Source organism: Babesia bigemina, assembly GCF_000981445.1.
Source record: "Babesia bigemina genome assembly Bbig001, chromosome : II".
NCBI classification, from domain to species: domain Eukaryota; phylum Apicomplexa; class Aconoidasida; order Piroplasmida; family Babesiidae; genus Babesia; species Babesia bigemina.
The window spans coordinates 881633-905683 of NC_027217.1; the positions used below are offsets into that span (position 1 = coordinate 881633).

The 24051-nt window shown below is 61.0% G+C and overlaps 10 protein-coding genes across 10 annotated transcripts; 5 read left to right on the forward strand and 5 right to left on the reverse strand.

Moving 5' to 3' along the window:
* Positions 1 to 42: 42 nt before the first annotated feature.
* On the forward strand, positions 43 to 2242 carry BBBOND_0203850 (acetyl-CoA synthetase, putative; the record flags this gene model as incomplete). Its single annotated transcript, XM_012911959.1, has 2 exons — positions 43 to 276; positions 314 to 2242. The coding sequence occupies 2 exons, from the start codon at positions 43 to 45 to the stop codon at positions 2240 to 2242; spliced, it is 2163 nt and encodes a 720-aa protein (XP_012767413.1).
* An 11-nt stretch (positions 2243 to 2253) lies between these two features.
* BBBOND_0203860 (transportin, putative) lies at positions 2254 to 5010 on the reverse strand (the record flags this gene model as incomplete). Its single annotated transcript, XM_012911960.1, has 1 exon — positions 2254 to 5010. The coding sequence occupies one exon, from the start codon at positions 5008 to 5010 to the stop codon at positions 2254 to 2256; it is 2757 nt and encodes a 918-aa protein (XP_012767414.1).
* A 909-nt stretch (positions 5011 to 5919) lies between these two features.
* On the forward strand, positions 5920 to 6345 carry BBBOND_0203870 (hypothetical protein; the record flags this gene model as incomplete). Its single annotated transcript, XM_012911961.1, has 1 exon — positions 5920 to 6345. The coding sequence occupies one exon, from the start codon at positions 5920 to 5922 to the stop codon at positions 6343 to 6345; it is 426 nt and encodes a 141-aa protein (XP_012767415.1).
* Positions 6346 to 6626: 281 nt separating this feature from the next.
* Positions 6627 to 7048, forward strand: BBBOND_0203880 (thioredoxin, putative; the record flags this gene model as incomplete). The annotated part of the gene is made up of 4 exons (XM_012911962.1): positions 6627 to 6654; positions 6692 to 6754; positions 6792 to 6987; positions 7024 to 7048. The coding sequence occupies 4 exons, from the start codon at positions 6627 to 6629 to the stop codon at positions 7046 to 7048; spliced, it is 312 nt and encodes a 103-aa protein (XP_012767416.1).
* Positions 7049 to 7541: 493 nt separating this feature from the next.
* Positions 7542 to 8301, reverse strand: BBBOND_0203890 (hypothetical protein; the record flags this gene model as incomplete). The annotated part of the gene is made up of 4 exons (XM_012911963.1): positions 7542 to 7672; positions 7711 to 7800; positions 8096 to 8186; positions 8257 to 8301. 4 exons carry the CDS (start codon positions 8299 to 8301, stop codon positions 7542 to 7544), a joined length of 357 nt encoding a protein of 118 aa, XP_012767417.1.
* Positions 8302 to 9142: 841 nt separating this feature from the next.
* On the forward strand, positions 9143 to 10245 carry BBBOND_0203900 (hypothetical protein, conserved; the record flags this gene model as incomplete). Its single annotated transcript, XM_012911964.1, has 6 exons — positions 9143 to 9188; positions 9231 to 9326; positions 9364 to 9516; positions 9552 to 9842; positions 9879 to 10049; positions 10088 to 10245. The coding sequence occupies 6 exons, from the start codon at positions 9143 to 9145 to the stop codon at positions 10243 to 10245; spliced, it is 915 nt and encodes a 304-aa protein (XP_012767418.1).
* Positions 10246 to 10249: 4 nt separating this feature from the next.
* BBBOND_0203910 (hypothetical protein, conserved) lies at positions 10250 to 14416 on the reverse strand (the record flags this gene model as incomplete). Its single annotated transcript, XM_012911965.1, has 1 exon — positions 10250 to 14416. The coding sequence occupies one exon, from the start codon at positions 14414 to 14416 to the stop codon at positions 10250 to 10252; it is 4167 nt and encodes a 1388-aa protein (XP_012767419.1).
* A 366-nt stretch (positions 14417 to 14782) lies between these two features.
* On the forward strand, positions 14783 to 17011 carry BBBOND_0203920 (adaptin N terminal region family protein, putative; the record flags this gene model as incomplete). Its single annotated transcript, XM_012911966.1, has 1 exon — positions 14783 to 17011. The coding sequence occupies one exon, from the start codon at positions 14783 to 14785 to the stop codon at positions 17009 to 17011; it is 2229 nt and encodes a 742-aa protein (XP_012767420.1).
* Positions 17012 to 17019: 8 nt separating this feature from the next.
* Positions 17020 to 22132, reverse strand: BBBOND_0203930 (hypothetical protein, conserved; the record flags this gene model as incomplete). The annotated part of the gene is made up of 3 exons (XM_012911967.1): positions 17020 to 17097; positions 17136 to 17261; positions 17303 to 22132. 3 exons carry the CDS (start codon positions 22130 to 22132, stop codon positions 17020 to 17022), a joined length of 5034 nt encoding a protein of 1677 aa, XP_012767421.1.
* A 1117-nt stretch (positions 22133 to 23249) lies between these two features.
* On the reverse strand, positions 23250 to 23504 carry BBBOND_0203940 (hypothetical protein; the record flags this gene model as incomplete). The annotated part of the gene is made up of 1 exon (XM_012911968.1): positions 23250 to 23504. The coding sequence occupies one exon, from the start codon at positions 23502 to 23504 to the stop codon at positions 23250 to 23252; it is 255 nt and encodes an 84-aa protein (XP_012767422.1).
* Positions 23505 to 24051: the final 547 nt, after the last annotated feature.

The window sequence follows — 24051 nt, forward strand, 5'->3', positions numbered from 1 at the left end:
CGGGGTAGCGCTTCATTTCCGGACATTCTGTGGCGTGACAGCATGTCGCAGCCGTCGTCAGAAGATTGCAAACGGCGCAAGAAAGATAGCTCTGCCGCCACCATGGAGCCTGGGCAGTGTGGTACGCCCGCGTCCGGCGGCGAGCCCGACGCGATGAACACCGCGGAGGAGTTTTTCCCGCAGTTCGATCGCAGCGTGGAACGTGACCTGCTGCTCCTGGGCAAGTCTTACGACGTCGCCGCCAGGGAGGGGCACCGTTACCACATCAACAGCCTGGTAGGTGCCGAATTCGCAGCCGCCTCACGTCATGCAGGCCGAGTACCAGGAGATGTATCGCCGCAGCATGGCCGACCCCGAGGGCTTCTGGGGCGAAATGGCGCGCAGCGAGCTCCGGTGGATGCACCCGTTCCACCGCGTGTTCAGCGGCGGGTTCGAGGCGGCCGACTTCAGCTGGTTCCTGGGCGGCAAGCTGAACGCGTGCGACAACTGCGTCGACCGCTGGGCGGAGGAGCGCCCCAACGTCGCCGCCATCATTTTCGAGGGCGACGACCCGAAGGATAACCGGACGGTGACCTTCTACGAGCTCAGGCAGAATGTCTGCAGGGTGGCCAACGTGCTGAAGCGGCACGGCGTGAGGAAGGGCGACACCGTCACCCTCTACATGCCGTCCGTTCCGGAGCTGGCCTTTGCGATGCTGGCCTGCGCCCGCATTGGGGCGGTACACAATGTGGTTTTCGGCGGATTCTCGGCCGCCAGCGTCGGTGAGCGGATCAGGGACTCCAACTCCCGGATAGTGGTCACCGTCGACGAGGCCACGCGCGGCGGCAAGCGCATTCACATGAAAAACATCGTGGACGAGGCGCTGAGGGACTGCCCAGACGTGACTCGGTGCCTCGTGTACTCCAAAACCGGCGACGATGCCTATTTCGTGAAGGGTCGCGACGTCTGGCTGGACGACGCGCTCCCCAGGGAGAGGCCCTACTGCCCGCCCGAGACCATGGACAGCGAAGACACGCTGTTCATTCTGTACACGTCGGGCTCCACTGGCAAGCCCAAGGGCGTGGCCCACACCACGGCGGGATACTTGTTGTACGCCATTGCGACGACGAAGTACATCTTCGACACGAGGCAGGGTGACATCTTCGGCTGCATGGCCGACCTGGGTTGGATCACCGGGCACACGTACGTCGTGTACGGCCCGCTGCTGAACGGCGTCACGACGTTCCTGTTCGCGTCGCTGCCCAACTATCCCGACCCGGGCCGGTACTGGCGCATCATAGAGCAGTACCGCATCACGCAGTTCTACACGGCGCCGACGGCCATCCGCCTGCTGATGCGTTACGGGGACGAGTTCCCGGCGCGCTACGACCTGAGTTCCGCGCGGATCCTCGGCAGCGTCGGCGAGCCCATCAACCCCGAGGCGTGGCTGTGGTACTACAACGTCGTCGGCCGCGGGCGCAGCACGGTCGTGGACACCTATTGGCAGACGGAGACGGGCGGCATCGTGATCGCGCCGATACCCGGCGCCATCCCAACCAAAGCCGGGTCGGCGACGCTGCCGTTCTTCGGCATCGAGGTCGGCCTCGTCGACGCCAAAACGGGGCGGGAGATCATCGGCAACGGCACCAGCGGCCTGCTGGTGCTGCGCAGGCCGTGGCCCGGGCTGTTCCGCACGCTCGCCGGCAACCACCAGCGTGGCCTGGATGTGTACTTCGCGAAGGTGCCGGGGTGCTACCTCACTGGGGACGCCGCCTACCGTGACGACGACGGCTACATCTGGATCAACGGCCGTGTCGACGACACCCTCAACGTGTCGGGGCACCGCATAGGCTCCGCCGACATCGAGCACGCGCTGGTGCAGGTGGACTACGTGGCGGAGGCTGCTGCGGTTGCCTTCCCGCACCCCATCAAGGGCCAGGCCATCTTCTGCTTCGTGACGCTCAAGGACTCCTGCACGGTGACTGCAGAGCAGATGGTGCAGGAGTTGCGTCTGTCGGTGCGCCGCCTCGTAGGACCGTTCGCCACGCCCGACATCATCACCGCGACCCCGAACATGCCGAAAACGCGCAGCGGCAAGATCATGCGCCGCATTTTGCGCAAGCTGGTCAGCAACCAAGCAGAGGACCTCGGCGACATATCCACGCTCGCCGACCCGTCAGTCGTCGAGGGGCTCGTGGGGATCTGCAGGGAAGCGCTAGACACGTACGCGGAGAGTTTGAAAGCCAGCTTGGCAAAAAATTAGTGCACATGGGTCTACTGGCTGGCGGAGGCGCGCTCCAGCAGGAGCTGCTGCCCGGCCTCGCCCAGCGCCTGCCACTTCTCTGGAGTCTGGGACAGCCTGTGGGCCAGCGCCCGCAGCGATGCCTCCAGCTCAGGGCAGCACGGCGGGAAGTCCAACGACACCCTGGCCAGCGCCAGCTGCACGTCGCCCGCGGACGCGTCGGTGCTGAGGCACGAGGCGTTCACGACGCCGGACAGGGCGAGCGCCTTTTCGCGGTCGTTCCTGGTCTGCGAGACGAAGTCCAACCACGGCTTAATGAAGTGCGGTATTAGCGGCGCGGTGAGCTGCGGGAACGTGTTGGCGAACTTGCCCATGGACACGCAGAGGTTCTGCATGAGGATGTGTTCCTTCTCGCGGTTCACCAGCTCCACCATCTTCGTGAAGATCTCGTGGAAGTGCGGCTCCAGGCGCTGCTGGCCCAGCGGGGTTTGCGCCAGGACGCCCAGCGCCCAGCACACGTTGTTGCACACGAGCCGCGACGGGCACGACACGTGGACGCTGAGGGATGCGATAATGGCGTCGGTGGCCACCAGCGCGCTGCAGTGCCACGCGAGGTCGCCCACCAACGCGAAGACGCTTTGCAGCACCGAGGGGGCCGGACACTGGCAGCAGAGGACAATCATATCCACGACTCCCGCCTGCTGCCGGTCCATCCCCAGTTTCTGGGCGACCGACGGCTCCAGCGTGACGAAGGACTGCTGCATCAGGGCGGCGGACTGCTCCTGCATGGCACCAACGACGGTGGATATGACCTCCGCGGAGCAGCCGATGACGTCCCAGCGCGGCATCTCGGTCGCGCCGTCGGAGAGTTCGAAGTTCCTGCCGTCGTAGAGGACCTCGAACACCGCCGTCATGGCGCGGCGGACGGTGGCTTCGGCGTGCGGCGCGTACATCAGCTCCCAGCACTGCACCAGCGAGTTCACGCAGTCCATGAGCGCCAGGAACTGAGGGCAATGCGTCTCCGTGGTGCCAATGCGGTGCATGATCGGCTGCAGCAAGTACGCGCCGCACGATGACTGCGGGAGCGCCTCACCGAACACCTGTGCTAATGTACTCACTGCATCGTATAGCATCATCAGGTTGCGCGCCTGGTAACACTCGAACGCCTTGACCACGGTCTGCACGATGGGCTGGATGTAGGGCAGCAGCTGGCATCCGCCGCCCTCGATGAAGGAGGCCAACGCCGAGCACGCGGCCTCCTGCACGCGCTTGTTCCGATCCAGCACGCGGCTGAAAATCGCGTTCATCACGGGCTGCAGCCAGGGCTGCTCCGAGTCGTCGGCCGCGGGCTGGCACAACCAGTCGGCGAACCTCGACAGCGACCAGCAGGCGATGCTCCTCATCAGCGGCTTCGGGTGCTGCGTCAGGTCGATCAGGTACTGCACCACCTTCGGCAGCAACGGCGCCATCGCATACGCCGACCCTCTCGCAATCGCGCCCAGAACCAGCACGGCGGACTCACGCACCTCCCAATCCGTGTCGTTGGCCAGGCGCTTCTCGATGAGGTCGAGCACGAACTGCAAGATTTCCTGGTCCTGCCCGAAGACCTGTGCGATATAGTCCAGCGCGAGCGCTGCACCCTTCCTGGTGGTCCAGTTGGTCCCCCACGTGGCGGACTCCTCGTCCTCGTCCGCTCCCATCTCCCCCTCGGGGCGTGGAGGCACGTCCTCCACGCGATCCGGCACGCTCGCATTATCCTCCTCGAGGTGGGACTCATCCATCGACATGTAGTCCCAGGACGTGTACCTGGTGTGTTCTATGAGCACGGGGATGAGTCGCGGCAGCACGCTGCGCAGGGCGTTATGCAGGCGCGTCCTCACCGGCTCCTCCAGCCTGTTCTTGAGGATGTGGGCCCAGAACCCGAGCGCCTCAATCTGCACCGTGTTGTCGCTCACATCGTCGCTGCACTCTATCAGGAACGAGAAGACGGCCGCGCTAGCGTCCAGGATGGTCATGGGCTGGCGGTCCCAGGTTTCTATCATGCCCTTGATGACGCACTTGCGCACCGACGGGTCGCGGCTGTGCGCCACCGACCCCATGAGCCCCCAGAAGGTCGCGAAGTGCTCCTCGAACAGCGGCGCCGACAGGCTCTTGTGGTCCATCAGAGTGTAGAGCAGCCTGCAGGTGAAGACCAGAGCCTCCGGCATCTTTGTGCCCTGTTCCAGCACTCGTGGAAGCAGCTCCTTCGTGACAAACACAGTCAGCCGCTCGCTCCCAGCGGCGTTAGCGTACGCATTTTCGCGCATGTGCTCGTTGGCGGTCATGTCCTCCACGAGCATGAGCAGCGTCCCCGCCGCGGTGTCCCTAACGATGCGGTTCTGGGATTCGCTTGCGAGCTTCAGCAGCAGCGCCGGGGCCTCCGACCAGTTTTCGAAGCCCTCCACGGCGAAGAGCGCCACGAACGCGGAACCGAACACCGTCCTCACATCCGAGTCGTCGATTTGGATGCCTCGCACCAGCCCGTTCTTCAGGTGGCTCTTCACGTCCGGCTCCAGCTCCGCCCACCGCACGTTTATCGCCCTCTTGAGGCACAGCGCCGCCATTTGGCGCACGTGCAGCGCCGGCGCCGTCAGTGCGGCCTCGAGGAAGTAGAGCACACTGTAGCGCTGCGTGGACTCGAAGTGTGTGATGAAGTCTGCCACATCCTTCTGTGTTTGCGTGTCTGGCCGGTCAGATTTCTCCAGCGCCGCGATGAGCTGCGCGTAGGCAGCATCGCCTGCGAACGACATGGTGTTTGAGCAGCCACGGGCTCCGTTCTGGCGGAATCATAGGAACCGCAGGGTCACACGTGCGTTCCGCCTACCACGGCTCCACACCTCCGACGACATGCAAACTCCGCGTGAAATTCACAAAGGCAGACGCAACCGCGGGGTCTAGTCGAAAAATTTCATTTTGCTGGTCCGTAGAAGACGGAGCCCGTGCTATCGAATGGGGCCGGGTAGGAACAAAAAACGCCCGTATACAAAGGCCACATCGCCATACTTGTCTTCGAATTAGAACTGCTACCGTGCTGTGTGATGCTGGCGAGGTGTTGCCAGTTGTGTTTACCGTAGAAGGCTGCGCCGTGCCAACCAACCACTGCAGTAACTAGACAGTGGATCACAACGTCACTACAAGATTCCACGTAATAATAGCATCTATACCATCCGCATTTATCGTTATAGTGCAGAGGCTGCTATTTCGCGGATGAATAGCCTCTGCCCGCGCAGACACCCAGCCTGAGCAGCTGGTGCCTAATGCGGCATCCACGGCGGAACCAAATAAATACGATGGGCACGTCGTCAGAGGACGCCTGTACACACCCAACGATCACAGTAATATCGGTAATAGGGGGAGATAGACGTAACTGGGGAGCCGTGTGGCGCTGGATCATTGGCGTGCAGAAATAAACGTCTCGCCCGCAGTAACAACCATTAATAACACGCCAAAACACGACGTATACAGGGGATCTAGAAGGTAGACAGCGATAGAAGTGTTTAGGCTTGCTCGGATTCAACGGAGAAGGCGATTCGCGCGTGGTGGCACATCTGATGATAAAGCTGCGCAAGCTGGCTTATTTCTAGCTCCGGAGTTGTTTCAAGCACCGGTAACATGCAACTGGTGATATTCCGGTATCATAGATCTTGACTACGGGAAGGATGGCAAGTACGGTCAAGCAGCCTGTCGCGGTTCGCGTCACGCCCATCGAGAATGTGTCCCACCTATACAAGGATGCCACCGCTCCGCAGTTCGTAGCGAACGATACCGACTTTCAAATCGAGTTTGCGGACCTCGAGGGCAGAACCGTGCTACAGGAACCTTCGCGCAAGGTGGTTATGTGTTACGTAGACCGGACAACCACGGCGCCGCCACCCGCACCGCCGCAGCCGACGCCGAGCGTTAATGTCACATTGCAGCAGCCGCAAGCTCCGCCTCAGCTGGTGGTACAGCCTGCGGCGATTACCATCGCGTCTGTTCAACGAACTTCGCGACGTTGCGTCACGTTGTTGCTGTCCATCTTTATGATTCTGTTCGTCTGTGCTGCGATTGCGTTTGCGGCTCGCAGCAAGCTCATGAAAGACTGATTTCAACTCGAGTGTGTTGACGTGATTGCACACTCCATGTCGGTGCTGGATTCTACGCGAGCGAAGGGAGCACGCGTGTCTAGCATCTCCGCAAGCGGCCAAGAAAGGTGTAGGTGTGTGACACGTACACCGAAAGCGCTGGACTGCCGCACAAGCCAGTCTGTTCCCCTACGGGGCAACACCACAATCTGAGTCGTGTCACACAACATAATCACTTTAAATCTAGGGTGTACATTCGCCGATCAATTTGCTAAACGAAATCTCATTGCCAAACAGCGAAAATGGTGAAGCAGGTGGCTTCCGTTGACGGTATGTGTGTTGTCTCGTTGCGTCAAGTGTGCCGCAGAATTCCAGACAGTGATTGCCAGCCCCGGCCTCGTCGTCGTGGACTTCTTCGCCACATGGTGTGGTAAGTACAGATTATTCGACCCGTAAACCAGCGGCAGGGCCCTGCATGAGCTTCGCCCCCAAATTCGAGGCCATGTCCAAGGACTACCCCTCGGCAAACTTCATCAAGGTTGACATCACCGATGTCCCCGAGCTCCAGACGAAGTACGCCATCACCAGCATCCCCGCGTTCAAGCTCTTCAAGAACGGCGAGGTCGTCGGTGAGGTTGTTGGCGCGAGCGGCATCAACCTGAAGTGAGTTTCGCCGCCTGCGACCTAAAATTTCTGCAGGAATGCCATCGAAAAGAACCTTTAAACACGTCCGGCCTGAAGGCAGTGAACTGAGCAAGCTATATGACAAACGCTCGGTTCACAGTATAACGGCTTTTTGTTAATTTTAGCGTATCTGCAACAGCTTGGGTGTATGTGTGGACACATGAAAATACAGAATGGCGCGATGTCGCTGCCATGTCCATTGCCTCAGGAAATGTAGACTTGTGAGCAGCTTAGATGTCTCCCTGTCTAGGATGCGTCGGCTTTCCTGATTCATGCCGATGCGATGGTCGTGTGCTGCGGTGTCGGCTGCCGCCCATTACATAGTTTACGCTGCTGCATCCGAAACTATTAAAGTGGTCATATACGATGTTGCAGCGATTATTGAGTGTCATTTGGGAAGGAGGAGCCTGTTGGCTGCGGCAACACTGCCAATTCGTGGAGTGTCGATTACTGGTGCTGCGGTAGTCACGCTGGATCCGGCCACATTGCCGGTATGACGGCAAGTGTGATCGCACTTTTGCAAAGCGGCAGCTTTACGCATCTAGCTGCAGTTGACGCTGTATGAGATCTTCCGCTGCTGACATTGCAATGCCGGTGATTGATAAGACCTTGTCTCTAGACTTGTGGCCGGATGTCAACGACACGTCTCGTTTCTTTAGCTTCACTGCAGCGAATGCTAGCGGTCAGCTGCGCGCAACTTACGAATGTCGCCAATAAATTCCACGAGCGCCTCGTTGCACTCCCCCTCCCTCGGTGGCGCTGCGACCTGCACCCCGAGCGGGTCCTCGAAATCTGCATATACAGTAACGCAACTCCATTAGAGGTGTAACGACAGCGATTGTACACTTAGAACGGTACAAGAAGTGGGATTTGCATTTTACGAGTACATGAAATGGGATTGGCAGTTTTACGGGTACATGAAATGGGATTGGCATTTTACGGGTACATGAACAAGCATAATGCAACCACTCTGGCGGCGCAGCACGGGAGTCATCGAAGTTGTATTCACGAAAATGACGGCGCCCAGCATGATAAAAGCCATCGTATGGTTCGACACAATACACACGTGTAACCTAATGCTACTTACTACCGACGAGCTGGGTGAACTTTGCCCCGGGCTTCACCCGCACCTTCAGAAGCAGGCTGCCATTCTGCCCCGCGGCTAGCGGCGACGGACTCTGCAACACGATATCACAACTGATATAGCGCATGGTTACGCAATTAGGCAGTTCGCAGCGCGGCTCCTACCTGATCAGAGTCCGGCGGTGGCGCAACGGTTTTCCTCGCACCCATCAGACACGCTTGTCTCGGCAGTCCGGCAATGGCAACAGCGTTCCAAGCAATCCAGGCAGCGCGTCGCAAAACTATCATCTAGCGTTGCAGCGGCGACGCCTACTACGCGCTACCAAGACGCTGTACGACCAATCTTGATTACCAGAAGTTTATGTATTCAGATGTGCGATATGGCGTAGCAACCTGGTCAGTGGGTCGTTTGATGGCACAGTCGCACAGCTTGTTAGTTTGGGATTAAAGACAGCTGAGGTGATGCCCCTTTAACGCAATAGCGCCATTGAATGCCGTCAGGAGAACTGAAAAATGAACTTCGTAATACATGGCCGGGTACAGACGCCGTTGTCGGAACAACCAAATGACGGTTATATCTGATTAATCCTATATTATCACGCGAGGATAACGAATTGGCTTTTGGCGCCCACGAGGTCCGTCGTAGCGCGCTGAAACCGTTGGAAGGCTGCTGTGGTACATCACCTCCCAAGCAGCGTAATGAGGGCGTGATAATCTACACATTGACATAAATAACAGCACAACGCTAAGCGTATTTATGCCTGTAATTCCCGTGCCGCTCTCGTGTCACAGTTCACGCTGTGCTACAAGCTAACGCTCCGCAACGCTTCGCCAGCTCATGGAGGTGTGGCCTACACATTTCCCTTGCGTACCCGGCCGTTACCTCTGACGTTAGCGTGGTGGTGTGGCACATTTATGCAACGACGTGATGGCAGTATAGTCACGCGAAGGCACTCCTTAACAATGCTCTCTTCCCGTGACTGTTGGCCGTTGTAGAGTTCGGCGACGCAGCACGCCAATCACGTGATTTGGTTCCAGCCGTGCCAGCCAGATGCCGCGCCACGCGTGCTTCTTCGGGAAATACCTCAGGCTGAAAGGTAATCGCCGGCGCCGCTTCCTGCGTTACACGTTCGTTGCAGGCGAGGCTATCCGCAAGGGGTTCAAGAAGAACCAGATCATACACCCGATCCCCGTCAAGGCCTACGGACGGGTCCCATCGGCAGCATCGCAGACAGGTGAGCGCCGGCCGCCTCGTGAGGCACGTCGATGCAGGCCTCTACCACGATGAGGACTTCAACTACTACTCCAAGGTCGCGTTCTCGCTCAAGCGCACCCGCGTGAAGCTGAAGCCGAACGTGTTCAAGAAGGACATCGAGTCGCGGCTCCTCAACGTCACCATTCCGAACGTGCGGGTGACCACCAGCGGTGGGTGGCTCGGACCTGTGACTCACCTGCCGCAGCGATACACGCCATGACGGCGGCCGGGGGCTTCGACAACTACATCCTGGACACCTCTCCGGAGCACCTGCGGTCGCAGCTGGGTGAGCGGATGCGGAGCGTCGCGTACTTCTACAAGCAGTTCCCTGACATTAGGGCGTTGCAGCTGCCGTGGAAGGTCTTCTACTCCGAGCACAGCAGGGCCGACCCCGCCTTCGCCATATACAAGCACGCCATGGCGAAGCAGCGCAGTGAGGAGAAGGCGGAGCGCGATCGACGGCGGTTCTCGCCCTTCTACCTGCCGCCATCCCATGGTAAGACCTGACCCTAAACCGTTGCATTGCGATCAGGGCTCATGCCGGAGCGGCAGAAGTTCCGCACGCCTGGCTCGGGTGACGGCGCGGCTGCCGGCGACCCTACGGACACGTCGGACGTCGATGCTGGGGCAGGCGCAGCTGCCAGGAAGCTCGACCTGTGGTGGAAACAGGAGGGCCGTGAGGCGGAATTCCGCCTCCGTCTGGGTGAGTCACACGAGCGATGATGCCACAGTTTGCCGCAGGGCGCGCAACCGGGTTCGACGCGGCGCACGTGGACGTCGACATGCAGGGAGCGTACCGCAAGGGCGGCGCACGAGGCGGCGGCGGCCCCCACGGCAAGTCCGTCAGGCGCCGCAGCAAGACCTTCCATCCCATACACAGACACATTACGCATAAATAGTTCGCTAAGGAAACATGATCGGTGAGAGGAGCGGCGACGTTGGCGACAGCAGCCCGAAGCTGGGCGTCGACCGCATCCCGTAGCTGCGTTCCGTAATTGGCGTAGCCGTGGAGACCTGGTACTCCCCCGACTCGCTCAGCACATCCGGTTCGACCTCCACGGACTCCGCGACGTCGTCGTCGTCGACGTCCAGCTTGGTGCCGGGGGTCGAACGCGGTCGCATCATTCCCACGCTGGGGGGCAATGCGCGCACACTTGATTTCGTGAAGGTGCGGACGACAATGGGCGACACATCCAGGTGCGACTCGGGCGACCCCGCCGAGGTGGCGCGGGTCTCCGACGACACCAGGCGGTCAATGGACTTGACTGGACGCTGGCGCGTCACTATACAAGTTGACGACGGCTGGTGGCGCTCCTTTCGAGCGACTGCACCACCGGTCAACGACACTAGATCCACATGGGAACACTTGCGACGGATAATGTTGAGGCACCTGTCGATGCCGTCGATGTCCTGGCAGCCCGCCATCGCCCTCATCGTGATGGCGCTGCCCAAACCAACAACCTGCAGGAACTCGAATATTTTCGCCCGAAGCTCCTCCGGCACGTCTATGGGCGTCAGCAGCGCCCCCACTTGCGCGTGCAGCAGCGTGCTGTTGACGTGCCCCTCGTAGCTGCGGAACGTCTTGGTCAGCTCCACCAACTCCGTTATGAAATCCCAGTTGCTGGGCCCCTGGAGCGCGTAACGCATCCCGGAGAGCAGCAACGCGTTGATGGACAGCTTCTTGCGGTCCACCGCGGTTTTGGCGCCCTTGCCCATCAAGGTGTCAACGAACCGGTGTCGCAGCTCCGCGCAGCAGTCGCGGGCGCCCGATTCGTACAGCCCGATCATGGCGAAGAGGAGCAGCGATATCAGAATCTGGTCGTCAAAGTTGGCCAGGAACCGCAGGTAGACCTCCGCAGCGGCCGCGATCGGCGCGCACAACGAAATCGTCTGCAACAAAACCAAAACCGACACCCCGCTGCAGTACAGCCGTGCTGAGAGCACCTTCGTGAACAACGTCACGATGGAGAGCACGCAGTCCAGCGGGTTCATCGTGAAATACGACTCGCAGTAGCCGGCGACGTAGACGTCGGCGATCGTGTACCCCTTGGCGGCGCCCGGCGGCGGCGCTGCGGCGTTCCTCATGTGCGACGGCTTCACCAGCTGCAGAAAATGGAGCAGTATCCGGTACATTTCGAGCTCCGATTCGTGCGGCACCTCCTCCAAACCGCCCGCCAGCGCCGATATCTGCACCAGGGACGCCATGGAGTGGAAACACACGAACAGCGTAAAGTCCGAGCTGGAGTCGTGCGCCACGGCCGCGATCGACTGCAGCAGCACGTCGCGCAACTCGCCAAAAGCACCATCCACTGACGGCTGCGACGTCTTCACACACCGGTACAGCTCAGCCTCGAACAGCACATACCCGATGGTGCACCAAAGCATGCGTTCGTCGGCAGCCTGGGCACGCAAATTTTTGATGATCAGGGGGATCAGGATTCCGGGCACATCCAGCTCGAGCGGGAAGAAGTGCAGCAGGTTCATCACGCAATGCAGCAGGTTCTTGCCCGACTCGGACTCCGACGAGAGCTGCTTCGAGAGCACCCTGTACAGCGACGCCACGTTCAACTTGGCTTCCTCGCTGTGCGCGTAGACGTTGTACAGACACCGCACAGCGAGTCGTATCGAGTCTATCGTCTGCTCGTCGCCGTTGTCGCTGTCGACGAGATACTTCAGGACGTCAGCCACGGCATTGACCAGCCCGCCGTCGAGCGGCAGCCCCGTGCGGTGCAGCAGGGCCGTGGCCTGCTCGAGCAGCTGGAGCGCCGTCTTCATATGCGAGGCGTTCGCACGGTACAACCGCAGGAAGACGGGCGCGTACGATATCACCGTGCCCACGGCTTCCAATTGCTGCTCCGTGAAGGCAGTGGCGTCCGCCAGCAGGTGGTCGAAGCTGGCGAGCGTTATGTGCAGCAGCAGCTGCTGGCAATTCGCGTCCAGGCGCGCCTTGACGCTGGCCACGTCGCCGCCCTGACACAGGAAGCGGACGATCCCAGCAACGTCTTCGAAGAGGTGGTTGTGGTTCCACAGGCTGCCGACGAGGTTGGTGACGAACGCCTCCGTCGCCGCGATGCACGCTGCCAGGCGCGAGAGCTCCATGAAGCACTGGTAGAAGTTGCGCACCTTGGAAGTGGACTCGTCCGATATGACGAGCTTGGTTTGCCGTCCCACGACGGCGGGATGCGGCACGAGCATGTTGCGATATTTGGAGCGGAGGCCGTCGGTCCGGATCTGGAAGACCAACGAGAACCCGTGGATGGGCACGGACGGCAAAAACACGGACGCTATGAGCACCCCCAGCGTGGAGTTCTTGTTCTTCGACAGCGACTCGACGAGGCGCAAAAACAACTTCTCGCTGCGGTGGCTGAAGACCGCACTGCGGTCGTAGTTGAAGTGGACGTCGCGCAGCAGCAGCGCCTCGATCGCCTCGCAGCTGTCCGCCAGGCCGCTGTTGACGCACGATTCGTGCAGCGACAGCAAAATGCCAAACTCCTCCTCGCCCAGCCTCCGCTCGACCAGGCCCAGGTACCGCAGCAGCAGCAGCCTGGTGCACTCGTCCGTGGCTGGGAGCAGCCGGTACGTAAAATCGACGTACGCGGGGCTCGAAAAAATCTGCGGGTTCAGCAGCACGTTGTTGCCGAGCGAGAAGGCGGCGGAGACGCGTATGTCAACCAAAACGTCCTGCATCTTCGAGGCGAAGTTCACGTCGTACAGACACTTGAGGAAGCTCAGGATCGCCCTCTGGCCGCGCTGCGCAAGCAGCAGCTTCTTGTACAGCTCCAGGCTTGACTTGCTGACCGTCACCCGCACACGAGAGTCCCGGCCATGCACGCGCTCGTGCGTCCGCTGGTCCATGTCGATCTCCACCTGCAGCTGCTTCGCGAAGACGCGCTCGTTTTTGGCCAGCGAGTTCAGCTTCACGAGCAGGCTGCTGACCACGTCGTTGCACGCTATCAGCGCGAACTGGCGCACGGCGCGGAAGCCGATCATGCTGAGCGCGCAGATCCACTGCAGCGCGTGCAGCAGCTCGCCCACGCAGACGGCCTCCGCCTCCAGAACCAGTTGCTGGAAAAACTCCTTGAACAGCATGTAGGCCCAGTTGTGCTTGCCGAAGCCGATGACCCAGCCGTCCTGCGCATCCAGAGCCCTTGTCAGTGGCGCCACGCGCTCCACGCAGAGCTGGTAGAACTTCCTCGAGAGGCACCTGGAACGCCGGTCACTAAACAGGTCGCTGTTCTTGGGGAAGAAGAGGGTGTCCGGCTCGATAGCGTGCGAGGTGCACTGCGAGGAGCAGTGTCGCACGATATCCGAGTAGTTGGCCCCGGATGGCAGTGACGTGAACATCTCCCGGAAGCTCCACCAACTGAAGCTGTCGTACGTCAACCGCACGTCCCTATCGTCGTCGTAAAAGCCACTCTCGCACGGATCGGCCCCGGCGAACGCGTGTGTTGGCGAGTGGTTAGCCGATAGTGGGTCATGTGGGTCACAAATCGGCGAAGCGCCGCCGGCGTGTGAGCTCGGCCGTCTGCCCACCGAGCCGTCCATTACACTATAATAGGGCTCGCTGAGACCATCCGGGGAAATATCCATGTCCTTCATTCCCCCCGGCGACGACATTTCCATGATAATTGGCGCGTAGTCCCTGCGACGTCGGTCGGATTCCATGGCGCTGAACGACGACTTCCTGCTGGCGACTCCGCTGCACAAGTCGTGCGCCTGCACGACTTCGGAGGAGATCGAGGAGTGCTTGAAGCCGGCGCACTCGCAGATGAAGCTCAGGATGTCGGCGATTGCCACGTGGCGTTCGGCGGTGCTCATCGTGAGCAGCAGCCGCTGTAGACACGTGGAGAGCTTGGCATGTTTCCGCATTATCACGATCTCGAAAAGCCGTGACGTCACGGGAACCTCGGAATGGGCCTCTCTCACGCGCATCTGCGGTGCCCGCTGCGCGCGGCGGCCGCGCGAAACGGCCGTGTCGCAGTAGTCTTCGTCATCCGAGTCGTCGTCGGAGCCCGCGCTGATGGTGATCTCCGACGGCCGCGCGAGCGAAAACGTACGAGGTCCCGCCATTGTGTGCGGAAAGCCCCCCGTGGAAGCTCGGAATACAGGCAGAAACGGCAAGCGGACGCTCGCGGAACGGGATCGGTGGTGTTCGTGCTCAGCGCAGTCTGAGCGCTGAGGATGACGCCGCAGGCTGGGTATGAAGTGTGCGCCTTCCGTGCATCAGAAATGGCCGCAGCGAGGCGGGCGAGGAGCTTTCCTCGGTGGAAGGCGCACCCCATGGTGTCTGGGTGTGTACGACGGCGCGATGTGCGTCACGCCCATACAGCATTTCGGGCGCCGGCACGGTCCTTGAAACGCCCGCATTTCGAGCGCTCGCTAAGGCGCCTCAAGTACGGCCAGGGAGCCGAGCCACAACGCGACACTCGGGCGAACATGACGGGCTCGGTCAAAGACATGATCCGCTCCGTCCGGAGCTGCAAGACGCCCGCGGAAGAGCGGGCGGTCATTGCGCGCGAGTGTGCGGACATCCGTAGCGCGCTGAGCAGCAGCTCGTCGTCGGAGCGGCGGAAGAACATCGCCAAACTGCTGCTGATACACCTCCTGGGCCACTCGACCAACTTCGGCCAGGTGGAGTGCATAAAACTGGTCGCCTCCAACAAGTTCATCGACAAGCGGATGGGCTACCTCGCGCTGAGCCTGCTGCTCACCGAGGACACGGACGTGCTGACGCTGGCCATCAACTCCATCAAGATGGACCTCAACGGCACCAACCCCTACGCCGCGGAGGCCGCGCTGACGGCGCTGTCGAACATCGGCAGCCGGGAGATGTTCCAGGAGCTGTTCTACGACCTGGAGCGGCTGATGAAGTCGCCCGCGGTCAACGTGCGCAAGAAGGCGGTGGTGTGCGCGGCGCGCATGCTCAGGAAGCTGGGACAGGCCAGCCTCATACCAGGCCCGGAGGCGCTGGAGGTGGCCACCAACTACGTGCACGTGGTGCCAACGCTGCTCGGCGACCCTAACCACGGCGTGGTCACGGCGGCGCTCTCCATTCTCTCGGTGCTGATCGACTACTTCCCCCAGTGCTGCAACTTCCCCTCGATATACGAGCTGCTCGTCAAGACCCTGCACCTGCTCTGCAACGAGAGCACCGGGGGCTTCGGGATGATGTTCGGCGGCGGCAGGGAGTACGAGGTCAACGGGGTCAACGACCCGTTCCTCAAGGTGAAGCTGCTCGCGCTGATCAGGCGCGTCTTCGCCAAGTCCCGCGACCAGGTCCCCGGCAACCAGCAGCTCTACGACATCGTCGTGCAGGTCGTGAAAACGGCCACCATCTCGAACAACGCGTCCAACTCGTTGCTCTACGAGTGCGTGCGGACCATCTACAGCGAGGTCCACGACCCCAAGTTCAACCAGCTGGGCAAGGACGTGGTGGAGAAGTTCATCTCCACCAACGACAACAACGTCAAGTACATCGCGCTGGGCATCCTGAACAACCTCGTTGACGTCTCGCTGACGGTCGGCGACAACTACTGGACGATCATCGTCCAGTCGCTCCGCCAGCCGGACATATCGATCCGCCGCCGCGCCCTCGAGGTCGCGCTTAAGCTCCTCTCGCGGGAGACGCTGAAGCCGCTGATGCAGCACCTGTACGACTTCCTGATCGCCTCCAGCAACGACCTCAAGCGCGAGAGCATAACGAAGATCGCGGCCGCGCTGGAGCAACACGCGGAGTCCGACTTCCAACGACTAGAGATCATGGTCAAGATCTTTTCAATCGCCGGCAACTGCGTGCCGGACACCATACTACACTCATTTATCGCAGCGGTGGGAGCCGCGACGGCTGACACGCAAATCCGTATCACGACCAAGCTTTACTACCTCCTCTCCAACAACCTGGGGCAGGACGCGCTGGTGCGTGCGGCGCTCTGGTGCTTCGGCGAGTACGCGCACATGCTGCCTGAGCTGGAGAAGGTCGACGTGACGCCAACGTCCTCTGTGAGGCCGACAACGGACGCCCCTGCAGAGGTCAGCCAGCCCGTCAGTGACAACCTCATCGACGTGTTCGACAGCTCCCCCGTGACCGAGCCGGTCAAGGTCGCCTCGGACCCGTTGGCGATCGGTGAGGAGTGTGCCAGCACCGCGGCGAACATAGCCTCGGCGGTGGAAGCGGTTGGGAAACATGTGCTCACGTGCTCGGCGACGGCCACCGAGTCCTGCACCAACGGGGAGTACCTGCTCACGTGCGCCGCATGGCTGGTCTGCCGGCTGCCCTCGCAGAGCGAACGGATGGTCCGCCTGATCCGCAAGTTCAAGAGGCACCCCAACACCGAGCTGCAGCAGCGGGCGTGCGAAATGGACGTTATCCGTGAGCTCGGCGCCCTGCCGGTGCTGCTGGGCATCGGGGGCGGCAAGATGCCGGACACGCTCTGCACGCCCGCCGCGGGGGCGGCCACCACGGCCTCGGAGCTGCTGCTGCCGCGCGAGGCGATCCAGCCACGCGCCGCCAACGACGACCTGCTGGGCCTCACGGAGCTGCCGTCGCCCAAAACGCAATCTAAGAACCAGCTGGAGACGCTGGACTTTTTATCATTCGAGTACAACACGAGCTCTGAGAAGACTACCAAGGCTAACGATGAGTTCGGGCAGTTCGACCCGTTCTGAACGAGCCGCTACATGAGGAGCGCGGGGTAGACGAAGCCGATGATGAACAGCCACACCGCTAGCAACACGCATATAGCCGCGTTAACCTGACCGTGATATAATAGATGCGGTAGCGTAAACTCACGTATAGCGACAGCACGCCGAAGTCGAACCCGAGCGACGTGTGGGCGAACCAGTCGTTCCACTGCCGGCCCTCGCGCGGGGTCGGGAGGAAGGGCTTGCAGTTCGGCTGGCCTCGACCAAGCCCCACCTGACGCACAATCAACATATGCCTGATGCGCGTAAACCTACCGGGCTGCATGACGCCTCGGCCTGGGTCATCACCTGAACGGTCACCTTGACGGTGCCGACGGGGCGCGAACTCGAGGAGTGCACCAGCGGCAGGTTCCCGGACAGCTCCACGCGAGTTGACGTCGCCGACACGATCTCCACGTAACGACGCAGCTCCAAGGTCGCCTCTCCCACGAACGTCGGCGGACCCACCTTCCAGAAGTCGAACACCGCCAGCTGCAGCTGGCACGCCCCCACCGGCGAGTGGATCTGCGGGTACACCAGCCGCCAGTTGAATTGGCTGGAGCCGGAGTCGCAGTTGTAGTGGATGTCGGTGCGCTGCTCCAGCGCGCACTCGCCGCGGTAGCCCTGGCAGTCCAGCGTGGACACCACGTAGAGGTCCAGCTGGTCCTTCTTGCGAGCGTCCTCAGGCGTCGCCGCCAGCCGCACGCCGGAGGTCGACCACACCACCACGCGCAGCTCGGCCACCGAAGGCGAGCTCTTGGCGAACGAGAGCGGCCGCAGAGTGGAGAACAGCTCGATGGGACCCAGCTGCACGATGACGTCCAGGGAGCCGTGCACGTTGTTGTTGCGGTCACGCAGCAGCACGCGCTCCACGGGGACCAAGTCGTTGCGCAGCATGCGCTGCCACGCCTTGCTGTACCACCGGTTCTCCAGGTCGATCTGCGCCGAGGCGATCAGCTCGTCCTCCAGGCTGCTGTCGAGGCGCTCGAACGAGTTGACCACGCGCAGGCGGATCACGCTGTCCTCCGGCAAAAAGATTTCCTGCTCCCACGTGCGGTGCACCTCCTTCGAGATGGCGCTGCGATCGCACGACAGAGGCTCGCGGGACTCGGACTTCCCGATCTCGACCAGCAGGGAGAGCGACCCCAGCGCGTCGCAGTCGGGCACGGTGTTGATGGCGGCCACGACGCAGAACCGCAGCTTGTGCAACGAGTTGCGCAGCCCGCCGCGGAAGACGCGCAGCATCTTGGAGGCGCTGGTGGCGACACCCGAGAGCGCCTCCGGGTACGACCGCTGCACCTGCTCCTCCCCGGCATGCCGCACCGTGAGGAAGTACTTCATGGTGACGTTATCCATGCAGTCCTGGTGCGCGGCCTTCCCGTCGATGACGCGAGCGCCGACTGGAGGCACCGGGTGGATGGATTTCACGGTGAACGGGATGTCGCGGAGCACCGCGTCGAGGTACTCGGCGGCGCCGCCAACCGACGTCGAGGTGGCGCCGGCTTCCGCCTCCTTGCCGTCGCACGCCACGACGAATCGGGGCGGCACCTGCATTCCCACGCGTTCGAACGTCATCGATCGCAGGAGACGAGCATAGGCGCGCGAAGACTCGAAATCGCAGATCACGGGCGGCACCCCGTCCAGAGGCCGCGTGGCGCCGTCCTGAGGGCAGCTGTCCTGCAGCGTCAGCACGTCATGCGAGGACCGCAGCGCGAGGTCGTCCAACAGCCTGGTCATGCGGCGCGGCACCAGGGCGCAACGCATATCCAGCGCCATGGGCAGGTCCACGTCGGCTGCCGCCCCACCCGAGGGTGCGTGGCACCGGAAGCTGTGGTAGCCAATCAGCCGGCCAACCGCGCCCCCGTACATCGCGTAGCAGTAGAACTCGACGTGAGGGTCGAAAAACTGGTCGATGGGGATGTGGAAGGATCCCTCCAGGACCGTGAACAGGTCCACGTTCAGCCGGCCGCCACGCTCCCATTTAGATTGGCCCAGAGGGCACTGCCGCTCGAATACTTGCTCGCACTCCACGTTGACGCCGTACGACTGCGAGCTCAGCCGCAGCAGCAGCCCGTCCAGCGGGTGCATGGCGCCAACCATCAGCTGACGCAGCCCCATGAGGCCCAGGGCGACCGTGCACCGGGTTGTTAGGTGGGCCATCGGGCGCTTGGGCACCTTGGGGGCATCCTCGCTCGCAACCAGCTCGGTGAACACCGCAACCCTGCTTCCGCCGGACAGGTGCAGCCACGTCGGGGTCGCGCTGTCCCGCGCTTGCGCGTGGCCGGAAGCCGACCTGACCAAGCGGTTGTAGACGGTAATCGCGGACTCCACGCGTAGCAACTTCCGACGACTGTCGAAGAACATCAGAGACACTGTGACAGGCGGCGGCGGCACCATCCGGCTCGAGGTCAGCGTCGGCGCAGCCACCGGGATGACGCAGCACTCGGAAAACACGGGGAAGCGCGTGAAGTTGCGCTGCACCCGGGTAACCACGGAGCCGCAGTCACACGACACCATCACCGCGACGCCCGAGTGCGGCGCCGTGCTCAGCTGCGCGCAGTAGACGTAGCAGCGGAGCTCGTAGTCCTGACGCAGCATCGACACCATGCGCGGACGGGACGAAGTGCGGATGTCGTTGCCAACCCCGACGCTGCGGGACATGCTTGTGTAGAAGGAGTGCTTATGTAGCGTCATGAGCACGTTGACGGTTGCGCCCGGGTCGCACATGTCACCGCGCGTTGGCCCGTTGGCGTCATCGGTGGGCTCCGCAGCGCCCGGCTGGACGCTCGTCGATGTCGGCCGCGACGCACCCGTTCTTCTTGAGCCCGCTGGCGCTGTCTTCAGCGCTTGATTTCTCTCATCCGGTCGCATTTTCTGCTTGGCAGGGCCAGCTTCAGACGTTGAGCGGTTCTTGTCTTGCGATGGCCGCCTGGAAGCGATCCACTGTTCCATGGCGTTGTTGTGCGATGGTGCGCCCTTTCTAGGGGCATTTCGACCTTCGATTTCGGAATCGAAGCTGTTTAATATATCCACGTGGCGGCTGTTGCCGGAGGGTGGCGCTCCGCCGCCCCGAGCAGCGGCCGCTGCCCCCAGATCCGTCCCTGCTAGTGTTCCCTGACGACCCAGAACCTCGTTCGCAGCCACGCCGATCAGCCCGGTGGGGTCTAAGGCAACAGCCTTGTCTATGATATGCTCCGCATTGAGAGAAGAAACGGCATCGACAATGCCGGTGGGGTCGGTGAAGCCCGCCGAGGGGTCTGCGGACGGAATCGTCGACGTCGACCCCGGGCAGCAAAGCGGGATCCACAGCGGCATCGCCTGCAGCTTGGAGGAGTGCTCCGGGATCTGGTCGAACGGGAAACTGGCGCAGCCGATCACGCGGTGCTGGGTGCGCCCGGCGACCGTGCCCCGCGCGTTAATGCGCACGAAGACCACCCACTGCTCCTCCGCAGTGTGCGACACCAAAAGGTCGATAGGGGCCAGACGCCCGTTCATGGAGTTCAGCGTGACCCGCCAGCCACTCCGCGAGACACGCCGCCTGAGGCCGTCGTCCGCGGCGGATTTGATCCCGAATATGCCCAGCTCGTCGGCGTAGGTGCCGCCGCCGCCCAACCGACGCTGCGCGGGCAGCCACTCGGAGCTCGTCTCGTAGGGCCCGCACGAGATCTCAAGCATGATTTCGAAGTCGCCTTCGAACCCGAAGGTGCAGCGCGACTCGATGCAGTAGGCGTCCCCGAACAGCCTCGTGGGGTTGACCACGGGCGACTCCAACGGGTGGCAGGCCTGCACGTGCGCAACGAGCACGTCGCTGGGCTTCGCAAGCCGCTTGACGCTGGCGCTCATCAGCATCCTGCCGATGTAGTGGTCTTCGAGCTCGCCGAACGCGATGTCGCTGCCGCCGGGCGCGCCATCCGCAAGCGAGTCGCACGTGCTGGCACTGCCGATGCTGCCGGCGCTGCGGTGGACCTCGCCACCAGCGCCGCTTCCCTTGTTGCCGAAAGCGGGATCTCCAGCTGCGTCGTTCCTGGCGCTTTTGCCCACATGGGCCTTCCGCAGCTCTTCGCGGCGCTTGGCGCCAGCCGCCCCGGCGTAGAAGTTGAACCACCGCGGGCGCTGCCGGCGCGACCGTAGCTTCGCCAGCGAGAACACGCCCTCCGCCAGCAGCTTGGGCGCCAGCGGAGGCCGGTCTGCGGCCGTGATGCTGGCGTTGATCTCCATGCCCATCCACACCCGCACCACGATGTTGTCCTCCAGAATGGACTTGCCGACGGCGGTGCGTATCGGCACCAGGAAACACTGGTTGAAAGCGAAGTTTGAGCGGTCGCGCAGCCCGCTGTCCCCGGAGGCGGAGAAGAACCCCGATAAGATGCCAGCGACGCCGACGCCGACGCCGACGCCGACGCCGCCAGAACTGGAACCCTCGCAGCGCGACCGAATCGGCTTGGTCGATTGCAGACGGCAGCCGCCGTACTCCACAGTGACGGAGGGGCTGCCCGCGAACACGCCGACCTCGACGTGTTCCAAAGTGTACACGTTGATGTACAGGTGGTAGTAGTTGTACTCCTCATGGGCCATATCCAATATGGCGCTCCGGTACACCGCGGGGCTCAGCAGCGGCGGCACGTGCAGCGACGGACGATCGTTCGTGCTCGGCTCCTCGGCGGCTGTCTGCAACGGAACTGGCGCCGCGATCCCGCCGATGCGCAGCGAGTCGCAGACGTTGACAGTTACCGACAGCTTACCGATCACGCGGACGGAGTTAGGGGCAGTCAGCGGCAGCTGGCCCACGTAGGAGCCGTCCCTGGTAGCGCAGACCAGGCGCAGCTGAAGGGCGCCCATGCCCAAAGTGGAGTTGCGCCAGAAGGCGTTGGCAGCCTGCAGCTCGAACTCCAACACTCCCACGTTCCACGCCGATTGCGATAGCTCGAAGTTGGACCAGTTGAAGCTCTCATCCCAGCACGCCACGGTCGTCTTGCCGCTCTTCACTGTCGTCACGCGCTCCGACCCGAAGCAGCGCATGACCACCAGCGGATCCACAGGCGTGCCTCCCGGTTGCTGAGGCAGCAACGCCTCGTGAACCGTGCAGCTCACGCTGTATCGCGGCATTGCGGCTCCTCATCACGCTTGAATACCCGCCGTGGACCGCGTGCCTTTGGTGATGCGGCTCATTAGGTAGGAAGTCATCCTAGAGGCCGCAAGTGAACAGCTCCGTAGACACGCATAACACCCGTATCCAGTGGCATAATAGAGTGTGTATCACGCAGCCAAATACAAATTTAACGTTGTTGAAACCTAATATGGGATCGCTAATGTAAAATAACGCATTAAACATCAAAAACAGCCATTCATAACACAGTGGCCAATGTGTAGCTTCACATTGAAACATGGACATCACACATATGATTTAAATACACGGTAGTGCGTGTCTAGTCGAGAGATGGTGGAAATTCATGTTGTTAAGTCTCCTCTCTCCCCATCGCTGTTCTGGCTGAGTTTAACGTTAGTGTTTATCGAGCGTACAGCCACACAAATTTGTTGGTGCGGTGTTTATCTAACAGGTAGAGTACCTTGCGGTCAGGCATCAACCTTTCGCTGCCTGCAGGGCGCGATGTGCGACATTGCCGCCAGGAATCTTGCATACCGAAGTTAACTCGAAAATGGCGGCTGCCAAATTAGGCAACCATAAATGAACAAAGGTGTGTATTGTATCTGCGAGGCAGCTATAAACTGCGGCTGCTGGCGGAATCATGCGTCGCCTACGTTGTCCGAGATGTAATATACCCGGTTATAGAAGACGCATAAAAAATATCACGGAGTAACGACTGCGCGCAACGTACAACCGATTCATATATCAAACTATTCAGACTGCGGTTTCAGCAGGTGTTTATCTGTTAGTGTGTAGGCTATGGTACACTTCGCTGACCGCAGAAACGATCACGATTCTACTTCGCGAACACGCGGCAGGTAGTTTCCACGGTCGCGTATTGCTTCTATAAATAGCACCCTTTGACGGTGATGACGGCTTCAGCGTTCATAGTGCTTCACTGAAGCGGGTGGGTGGAGGGGTATTTGCCTGTTAACACATCGATGGAACTTGCAACGGCAGTTCCAGTTAACTATCTCCGTAGACCCAGAATATATACACGTCTGCAACGAACGATTCCGACTCCACACGATGTATCAGCCCTCATTAAGGTTCTTGAATACACCGAAGCCAAAACAGCTATACCTTTTCCAACGACGCGCACATTCTTGTTACACCGTCCATGTGGTGCACATCCTGTTTGGATTCGTATAGGCTGCTTGACTCGGACATCGTTTGGCGCCCTCCCATCGACAGCCTTGCTGCGTAAGTCATGGCAACGATAACGGCAAGAGGAGTGGAATCCGTCCTTGCGAAGCGCGGCAGGCGCGAACGGTTGAAGGGCAGTGATCGTGACACGAGGTCACGGAGCACTTGAATTCGCTGCTGGCCCATTTCTGGCTTTCTAGTGTGTAAAGCGTGTGTTGCCTGTGGCAAATCACTGACGCAACTTTGGCTGCGTTCCTGGCGCCGCATGAGTCATAATTCCACTGTGTCTATGAAGAATTTATCAATTACAATTCGTTTGGTGTGCCGGAATAGGCGGATGTGATAGTACACAATGGTCGCCCAGAGCTGACTCGGTTACATCAGCAACATGGACACCAAAGAGACGCCGAGTCCACACTCAGATTAGACATATAAAGCAAGTACATACCGAGCTGGTTGTGATGATATGTGACATGTGTATGGTAGCTCATGTTCAAACGGCTTCTGAGTGGGCGATTGTCTCAAATACCACCGCCAAGTGTGCATCCTACCAACTCGAAATTGGAATCTTCGATTGCGGATGCAGATATACTCACCGTAGCATCTGGCATGCTCTATTCTGATCTTATGTGAATTTAAAGGGACTGATGTGCGATACGCCGGTACGGAAGGACGCGGCAGCTCCCCACCCGGAAGGATGTCGTGAAGCTATGGCAGAGGTGTGCGACGTTGC